We start from the raw sequence: 10,000 nt of genomic DNA, 5'->3' as shown, positions 1-10,000 counted from the left end.
ATTCTGAGCTGTCAGATATGGAAGAGATTACACAGAATAACCATACTGATAGACTGCTGTGCAGTTGACAATACTTGTTAACTGTTAAATGTTTGCTGGGAATGTAAACAATTCGATGTATGGTTGTATTATCTATTTGCCACTGTATTTCAAGTCTGCTGCATACAGGCACCTCCTTATGTTTTCTCCCATTTATATTACTGAGCTTAACTAAATCCACTGAGACTATTCTCCACTGTTGTGTCCTACAATTTCCTCTCCTTGTGTTATGGTACATCTGTTTGCTGTCATAACACTATTTTCCTTTTGCCCAATTTTGTCTGGTGATGCTTTCTGCTCTTTCCTGAGCATCAACACCAGGAAAAGGAATAACAAAAAGATAAAATCTTTGCTCGTAAAGCTAACGAATCATGATTGAGAAGGGTCTTGCTGTGACATCATTCGATATATGGTGACCAATTAAAAAAGCTGATAAAATGCCGAATAAAAAAAAAACAAATCATATTGTGAGCTCATGAAAAAAAACAGGAAAACAATCCAGAGATTTAGCTAAAGCCTCTGCTTCCAATGGACACATCCTAAATACATGCATGGTTCATGCCAAGGGCTTACATTCTAAGCCTCAGCTCAAAAAGTTTCTCAACAACCTGTAGACAATGGAGTGATTATTCATCATTCAAAAAAAAAAACCCCAAAAAACTACGAGTTATTGATTTTCAATCGTGATCATATTTCAGTATAAACAATATAATGTAGATCAAAGAAGAGCTTGCAAACTTACTCGGAAGTATTTGAAGTCCAAAGATGCACCATTAAGATGGAAGAATGGAAAACCGACACGGGAATTCAGCAGGTTCACCTGCAAACAAGTCAGAAACTATGAGTCCTGGATGGAGCTTTGAGGTATATGCACCTCTGAGCCGTCTATTCTGGGTTTGAATCTCGACCCAGCTATAAACAGTCACACTGTGTTTCGCAGCTAGGTGTACACCAAATGTGCATGTCGTCCCTCGGATGAACGTTAAACTGGGTGTCCCATCTGCTAGAGTTAATTGATGGAGGTTAAAGATTCCATGGTATTTATGAAGAGTCAGTTATTGCTGGCATACAGGCTAAATTCCAAATTCCCTGCAGTTCTGCATTTACGTCAGGCCTTGCCAGCCAATTAATGAAAGGGAAACCAACGAACGGCAAGGCCCTCCCGTACTTCAATTTTAATAAAATGATTTTAAAGATAGTTAAAAATAAAAAATCAGGTTTAGCACTACAAAAGTAGTCTCATACACCAACCCCCTCTATACACTCTAATAAGACGATGTTGAGTTGCAATTTAGGAGATGGAGGATTTATTGATCAGTACAGAGTCATTATGGCAGCCTCTTCTTCACCCTGATACACATGCCATGCCCTCAAATGCTATATATATCAATAGATTGCATGATTCTGAGAAGTATTATGAAGGCGATTTGTGTTCTACAGTCTTCATGGATAAAATTTAATGATATTAACTTGAAGACTGTAGAACACAAACCTCATGTTTCCTATCTCAATTTCCCTCCAAATTGTACAATCCTGCACAGTTCCTTACCTTTCGTTTGACTTCTATCTTGGTTTCTCCTGCCATCCACGTTGCATTTTGAATGGTTTGGAGGAATGTTGAATGCACGTGTTTCATTATTTCCTCAGCCTGATGGGGCCAAAATATGATCAAGACACATCAGAAATAATAAAAGATGGTATAGATCTCCACCATAATATCCCATTTTAGGCTCATTATTTGTGAAGGCTCTCATCTCCACCACGGCTATAATATACCAGGTAGGATTTTGCACAAACTTCTCAAAAGTTTCCCTTTCCCACACCCAAATTACCACAATAGTCTTGACTATATCTGTGGTGTGGTTGACATATTTAATGGAAACAGCAAACCCGATGACCTCTTCTGTTTTCTGCAAGCAGAATTGCCATCGGGGCAAACATTCCTGCAGGCATAGATAGTATTCAGTCAGTGTTGCACACATTGTGTGTACTGCTGCGTTTACACGCGAGCCCTCTACTCATAAAATTAAGGTCATGGAACTATAACGAAAGGTCAGAGGAACTTAAAAACAATAAAATAAAATAAAAATCTGACATCCATTGCATTGTTAAAAAAAAGAAAAAAAAGTGTTGTGTATCCTTGAAGACATTTCTCAGGTTTCTGCTGGGCTGCCATTCATTAAAGGAGTTACACACCTTTGATGCTCCAGAAATAATTTTTTCAAAGACTTCCTTGGCTCTCGCAAACCGGCTATCAAGCAGTTCCGTGAGGAGTCGGACAGTGGTCCATTTGATGAAGTCTTTGATAACACTACAAAGAAGGGGGTAGAAAGATTATCCAATCTCACTCCAACTTCATTGTGAAGCACATTTTCATTGTCCAGGAACCTCTCTTAGCATTTGACGAATGCATGCGTCCATGACCTTTGGTCCATCCATATCAAAACATCCACTGTATTACCCAGCTCGTCTTTCATGCAAGTCCTGAGTCTACAAATATGCCATTATTGGTACATGGGTTACATGGTGAGATACAACACTTCAGTCAAATTTTGTCTACATTCACATACAATTGATTAATGCCTTATAAGTGACAAAATCTGAGGAAGCTTAAAATAATCAAACCAAAAATATTTTACCGCATGCTGGTGTTTGTTACGATGCCATTTAATTTCTTGAAGTATTCTATTTCGTAGAGGGCAACTACATCGTCATTCGAAAAATCAGCTTTTGGTCCAAAAGATGTTCGCAGGTTAAATGCCCATTTGAGAAAAGGGGCAAATTTCTGTAAAATAAATGAAAACATGGGTTAAGGATATTGATAAGTCAATGAACCTCAAGCTATGCAAAGGTAAGATTGATTCATTATACTATGAAAATGTTTCAGCTTCAGATATTCAACAAAATGAAATATCTCATGCAGCATCATCTTTGAAATCCTGCAGTGGAGAAATTTTGTTTGAAATGACCAATCACAACATTCGAGTCATCTGTATAATGTGTATGAATGAGTGGGGGGAAAAAATGGCAGAAGAAAAGGGAAAATAAAGGAAACAAAATAATGGTACAAGGAATTTTGTCATTTTTGTAGGTATTTAATGTTTCGCCTTTTTGATTATTTAAATTGCTGACTGTGAGTAAAGCCTCAAGTCTGGCCTCAAGAGTCGAGCGATGACATGACCTCAAGTGTGGTGCCATTACTTCACCCGCGGCGGCGTCCAACCACGTCACCCGCGGCGTCGTCCAACGACGTCACCCGCGGCGTCGTCCAACGACGTCACCCGCGGCGTCGTCCAACGACGTCACCCGCGGCGTCGTCCAACGACGTCACCCGCGGCGTCGTCCAACGACGTCACCCGCGGCGTCGTCCAACGACGTCACCCGCGGCGTCGTCCAACGACGTCACCCGCGGCGTCGTCCAACGACGTCACCCGCGGCGTCGTCCAACGACGTCACCCGCGGCGTCGTCCAACGACGTCACCCGCGGCGTCGTCCAACGACGTCACCCGCGGCGTCGTCCAACGACGTCACCCGCGGCGTCGTCCAACGACGTCACCCGCGGCGTCGTCCAACGACGTCACCCGCGGCGTCGTCCAACGACGTCACCCGCGGCGTCGTCCAACGACGTCACCCGCGGCGTCGTCCAACGACGTCACCCGCGGCGCCGTCCAACGACGTCACCCGCGGCGTCGTCCAACGACCTCACCCGCGGCGCCGTCAACGACGCCACCCGCGCGCCGTCTAACGACGCCACCCGCGGCGCCGTCTAACGACGCCACCCGCGCGCCGCCCAACGACGCTACCCGCGCGCCGTCTAACGACGCCACCCGCGCGCCGTCTAACGACGTTACCCGCGCGCCGTTGCCCAACGACGCCACTCAAGCGCGCCGTCTAACGACGCCACCCGCGCGCCGTCCAACGACGTCACCCGCGGCGTCGTCCAACGACGTCACCCGCGGCGTCGTCCAACGACGTCACCCGCGGCGTCGTCCAACGACGTCACCCGCGGCGTCGTCCAACGACGTCACCCGCGGCGTCGTCCAACGACGTCACCCGCGGCGTCGTCCAACGACGTCACCCAACGACATCACCCGCGGCGTCGTCCAACTACATCACCCGCAGCGTCGTCCAACTACATCACCCGCAGCGTCGTCCAACTATGATATCTCAAGCGTCGTACGATTACGATATTGTGCCATTGTTTGCACATGTAATTCAAACTGGAGGCAACCCTCAATGATCAAGTCTCAAGTCACATCTTGAGTCAAGTCCTGTCCTGTCCTGTCCTGTATGTTATTGTATAAGACACAGTCGAGATTCGTGATGAAAACTCGATGGTATTCATGGAATACTTACCCCGCGCAGTTTTGAGAAGGACTTGGTGCGAGCCAACTCCTCTGGTGGCAAATTTGTAATTGAATCTATTTACACTTCTGAAGTAAATGTGCACAAATTATACTTTGAAAAGTCTGCTATAGAGTACATTCATAAGCCTTTACAAAGTAGCTATTATTCTCGTTCTTGAGCGTTTCCATAACTACAAAGGCTGATAAAGATTCCGGAATAGATCGCTCAAGTATAAATCTGGAGATCGTTAAAATGCCATATCGTACTTCTTCTTTTTCTTCTTCACTTTTTTCACCAGCCAAGTATAATAAAGGCTGAAGCGATTACAATGATTGTGATTTCTAATGTGAGGAAGTGACATTGACTCTGGGCATTAGGCTTTGTTTAATTCACCATGTAAGTTATGAGGGGACGTACGTCGTACGTCATCCAAGTAATATGGGATATATCTAACATGTGGTAGAGTCATGTAACATGTGGTAAATTTTCAATTTCTTCCATTAAACGGTATTCGATGTCCAGTCAATATGCACCATCATCAAATGGTCATGTCATGTAACATGTGGTAGAGTTTTAATTTCCTCCATTGAATGGTTTTCGATGTACGCTATTAACACTAGAACTGTCACTTTAATACTACTGGCAGTGATGACTGGGTCCCGAGATGTCCCGCTTTGATCGGACACCTGACCCATTACATCCTCTTTCTTGAAATGAATTCAGAATGGCATTTAAAAAAATTAAATTCAACTCAAATGGAATACCAAACAAAATAGGTACTGCATTAGTCATCAGAAGGAACCCAAACAAGCAAAAAGCAAAGATGAAGTCATCAGGAGCAACCTGGATAGGACTCGGGTTTCAACTGCTACTCCTCTACCTTCAAACCCATCCAGGTGCAGCAAAGTGAGCCTAATAAGAAATAAAAAAAATAAAAAAAGAACCCAGATTCAAAAAATTAAAAAAACTCTGGCTGCCAGACGATGTGTCCGATCAGGTTGAAATTTAAAACGTATATTCCCAATCACTACAAGATCATAATTTTGAAGTTTCACGTCGATTGATGCAGCGGTTCAAAAGAGGGAATTAAAAAAATATTTCCCTTCAATCCAATATGGTTGCCAAACTATGTGACCTTTGATGTCATACGCGGGGAACATTTTGTTCCTCATGGATAGGCGGTCATACCTGTGCAGTTTTGCCTCTATCTTTTCAGCCATTCCAGAGAAGAGGAGTTTTGAAGTTGTTTTTTTATTTTTCTTAATATGGCTGCCGAACCATGTGACCAATGACCTCATCAATTTTTTTCTGTTGACCAATTTATCCCTCAATGGCACTCAAAAATTTTCATACTGATCGGATGCAACGTTCTTTGGAATGATGATGTCAAAACGAAGGCACTGTGGAGGAAAATAATTATATTCATATACTCTCCATTATAATTGTTGCTGGTGCTTTATAAATTTAATTTTTTATGCTATCGTCAAATTGGCTGTCAGTTATGTTTCCCTTTACCCAAAAGTCTTTTGACCTAAATATTGATAAAAGGAATGTCACTATGAAACAAGGACCTCATTTATAACACTGAAACTTTTGCCATGATTATGTCATTCTCTTTCCACCCAGTGGACATGTATTGCAGTTTGAGTTATTTTGCTAATGCTTATCAGACCCATGTGGCCAGCTGGACGTCATCATGCTCTCTCTTTGTTCTCCCACTTTGCCTCCACTCCAACCAAAGTGTATATATATATATATATATATATATATATATATATATATATATATATATATATATATATATATATATATATATATATATAAATATATAATATATATATTATATATTGTTACGGTGGTGGAAATTTACAGAACACCATTCAGGTTCCCCGAAGATCAGTTATTTAGATAAGTGTGTGTTCCAGGTCAGATTCCCCCACCAATGTATAACGGGATTTGTTCGTGTGCCAGGCTATGCATCTTTGAGTTAGCCGTTATTTTTTGCTATCTTTTATTTTAAACAAACTCTACAACCACGTCATCTCCACAACACAGCGCCCTCCTCAGCAAACAGCGGCAAAACGCCGTTGTTACGAACCCGCGGCGCGGCAGAAAGAGCCACATTCCAGCGTCCGTGTGCAGTCAGCCGTGGAACGGCTGATTTGCATAAATGGATCAGAACGGGCTTTGCCCTGGAAAAAGCCAGCCAATCAGAGCGTCCGTGCGCAATCAGCTGTTTCGTGGCTGATTTGCATAAATGGATCAGAACGACCTCTGCCGTGAAAGGAACTGTCCAATCAGAAGTGAAAGGGGCGGAGCCGGCCTGGGGTGAAGGGTCGAAGGTGAAAGGGTGGAAGGTGAAAGAGCGAGTGCCCCCCGGACCCAATAAAAAGCCACGTTGAAACGCCGAGTTAGTTGTTGGTCGGAGGAGTTGGTCGGTGGAGTTGAGTTCGTTGGTGTCGTCGGGAAGACGGCCGTGGAGAGTCGGGCGCGCCACCAGGCCCTGGACCAACCAAGCTGCCATTACAGCCGCTGCCGTGTTGGCAACAAGCCAGCGAGAAATAAATACCAAGGGTCATCGAACAAGAGCCCATCGAGTCGCCACCAGGGTGGCAAGGTAACCGGCCCGGCCTCTCAGAGACTTCCGGTCATCCCGGCTCTGAGGAATATTAAAGGCTTACGAGCCCGTGTCTTTTCTTTCTTGGGTTTTTGGATGAGTCTGTGGCGCCTTGTCTTTAAGTAGAAATGTGAGTAAGTACGTGCTCGTACATTCCGAATTTAACTCTGCTGTAGGCTTTTGCTCGTGTCTTGTCCCCATCCCCTTATTCATTGACTGCATGCCGACTGCAAATAAATGCCCCATTGTTTGAATGCCAACCTGCTCGTTGCGTCACTTTCTCCATTGACCGCCAAAGTGCGCTCGGGATATTAACTGGCTTTTAAAGCCGCAAAAAGTAAATCTGGTCCGACGGGATTTGGCCAATTAAAACTGCTTGGTTTCGCATACGGAACGAGCCGCTTAAGCGGCTCTTTTTCGTGCAGGTCCCGTCGAGGTATAAACTCCCGGTATTTCTGTCCGCGCGAATAGTTAGGTATATCGACAATTCGGCGATTGCCCCTGCAGCGCGTGGACAGAATAATTGGCTAGTTTATGATGCGTTAAGGCATCCGTGACTAGATTTCGGGGTTGTTCCGGAAAGTCACGACTGGATTGCGGCCTTCGGTGGGCGCGACCGCGATTTGGCTAAACAGTTGCCAGCACGCCGAACGCGGCGGAAACCACAACAATATATATATATATATATATATATATATATATATATATATATATATATATATATATATATATATATATATATATATATATATATTGAAGTGGTCCAAAAACAGCAAAAAAAGAAATCAATAATAATAATTCAGATGTTGTCTCCACAAGCCTTAAATTATTCCACTATGATTCAATAACGCGCTTAAAAAATTTAAGTTGATCGGAGGTGATTTAGAGGTCGCTCCATATGATGACTTTTAGTTTCATGAGTTGGTTAAATTAGGGTATGGTCAGGTACGATGACGGGTACTTCTGGATGTCCGAGGTGGAAATGGAGTGCATTTTCAAACTCTATAGGGTCGATTTACTCTAAGAAATGACTGCACCAACATTGAATTCACTACCATTTCGAAAATATGACCTAAAATAAGATTTGTCATTACTGGAGTTGAGTAACTAATCCTACTCATTTCGATATTTTCTAATCTATAATTAATTTGTTGTCCGTCTAAACATTTCTTCGAGTAAATCGACCCCACTGAGTTCGAAAATGCAGTCCTTTTTCACCTAGAAAGTACAGAAGTGCACGTATTCGTATCTGACCATACCCTAATTTTTCAATCTATGGAATTACAAACTATTAGAATATTTCGTCTCATTTACCAAATACCACTATCATCTCTGCCTCTATTGCTGTCTCCACTCCCGCCTGAACTTATTTCTAGCTGGTCCAACATCCAGTGTTTTAGATTCAATGATTCATGAAAAAAAATGTTCGTTGTTTATTTAGTAATTATTATATTAAATTATGGTATGGTGAGATGTGAATCCGTACACTTCTGAACTTCCTAGGTGAAAATGGACTGCATTTTCGAATTCAGTGGGGTCGATTTACTCCAAGAAATGTTTAGACGGACAACAAATTAATTATAGATTAGAAAATATCGAAATGAGTAGGATTAGTTACTCAACTCCAGTAATAATAAATCTTGTTTTAGGTCATATTTTCGAAATGGTAGTGAATTCAATGTCGGTGCAGTCATTTCTTCGAGTAAATCGACCCCATAGAGTTCGAAAATGCACTCCATTTCCACCCCGGACATCCAGAAGTACCCGTAATCGTACCTGACCATACCCTAATTTATTCAAGTCATGAGACTAAAAGTCGTCATATGGAGCGACCTCTAAATCTCCTCCGATCAAGCTAAAAAAATTTATGCGCGTTATTGGATCATATTAGAATAATTTTAAGCTTGTGAAGCAACATTCTATTTTTTTTGGACCACCCTCATATATATATATATATATATATATATATATATATATATATATATATATATATATATATATATATATATATATATATATATATATATATATATATATATATATATATATATATATATATATATATATATATATATATATATATATATATATATATATATATATATATATATATATACATCTTCTTCTTCTTCTTTTGGCTGCTCCCGTTAGGGGTCGCCACAGCGGATCATCCATTATGATCCGCATAGTGATTTGGCACATGTTTTACGCCGGATGCCCTTCCTGACGCAACCCTGGTCGCGTCTTACGACACAGGGATATGGGACACCTCTTTTAACCGGGGTATACACCGGCCCAGTATACTGGTACTCATTTCGCCTACCTCGGAAGGATGACAGGCTGAGTCAACCCCCTGGTGTATTAATTCAGTGGCTCAACGGGGCTTGAACTCAGGACCTCTTGGATCCCAAGCCGCTGCCCTAACCACTGCGCCAACACCAGGCTCATATATATATATATATATATATATATATATATATATATATATATATATATATATATATATATATATATATATATATATATATATATATCAGGAAATGCAAGCTTAGTTTAGTGCACATCATTGTGGATATTTACATCCCATTGTTTTGGACTCCGTGGAACCGCGCAATAAATGTTCTTTGATAAAATGTACTTTTCCTTGTGGACAGTGGATTATTTGGGTAAAGATGATTGAGTAATAGGATTTACACTGAGTCGGTTAAAGACAAATTCCACAACAGCACCTATGACATCGTTAAAAAAAATAAAATCACACATTTCTCCGTGGGACACAAGCCAGGTTTCAATCTAAGGTGAAAATTTCACGTCAATCCAACAAGCGGTTGAAGAGAAAAGGGAACAACAAAATGCAGACACGTACATACGTTTGCGACCGATTGCTTAACTCCCCCAATTTTCGCTTCGTGCACGGGAGTAAAAATATGGTTTTTATTGCAATGGCCACATCACATTACCAAAAAAAAAAAAGGAAAGCAAAAGACAAGTTGTGAG

At 41.8% G+C, this 10,000-nt stretch overlaps 1 protein-coding gene across 1 annotated transcript in view; it reads right to left on the bottom strand.

The window, feature by feature from the left end:
• LOC147018836 (endothelin-converting enzyme 1-like) overlaps positions 1 to 10,000 on the bottom strand; it is a 38,699-nt gene that overhangs the window by 17,024 nt on the left and 11,675 nt on the right. The window contains exons 5-10 of the mRNA XM_085898876.1: positions 2,679 to 2,824; positions 2,236 to 2,350; positions 1,872 to 1,982; positions 1,589 to 1,687; positions 782 to 859; positions 1 to 8 (exon numbers count right to left, since the gene is read on the bottom strand). The exon at positions 1 to 8 is cut by the window's left edge and continues 96 nt beyond it. Of these exons, the coding sequence (XP_085755002.1) occupies positions 1 to 8; positions 782 to 859; positions 1,589 to 1,687; positions 1,872 to 1,982; positions 2,236 to 2,350; positions 2,679 to 2,824 (557 nt within the window). The remainder of the gene's footprint in view (positions 9 to 781; positions 860 to 1,588; positions 1,688 to 1,871; positions 1,983 to 2,235; positions 2,351 to 2,678; positions 2,825 to 10,000) is intronic.

This window comes from Eptatretus burgeri, chromosome 10 (assembly GCF_056783735.1).
Source record: "Eptatretus burgeri isolate ZD-2024b chromosome 10, Ebu_testis_v1, whole genome shotgun sequence".
In the NCBI taxonomy this organism is placed as follows: Eukaryota; Metazoa; Chordata; class Myxini; order Myxiniformes; family Myxinidae; genus Eptatretus; species Eptatretus burgeri.
The sequence above is the reverse complement of the archived record's forward strand: the minus strand, read 5'-3'. Positions and strand labels throughout refer to the sequence as shown.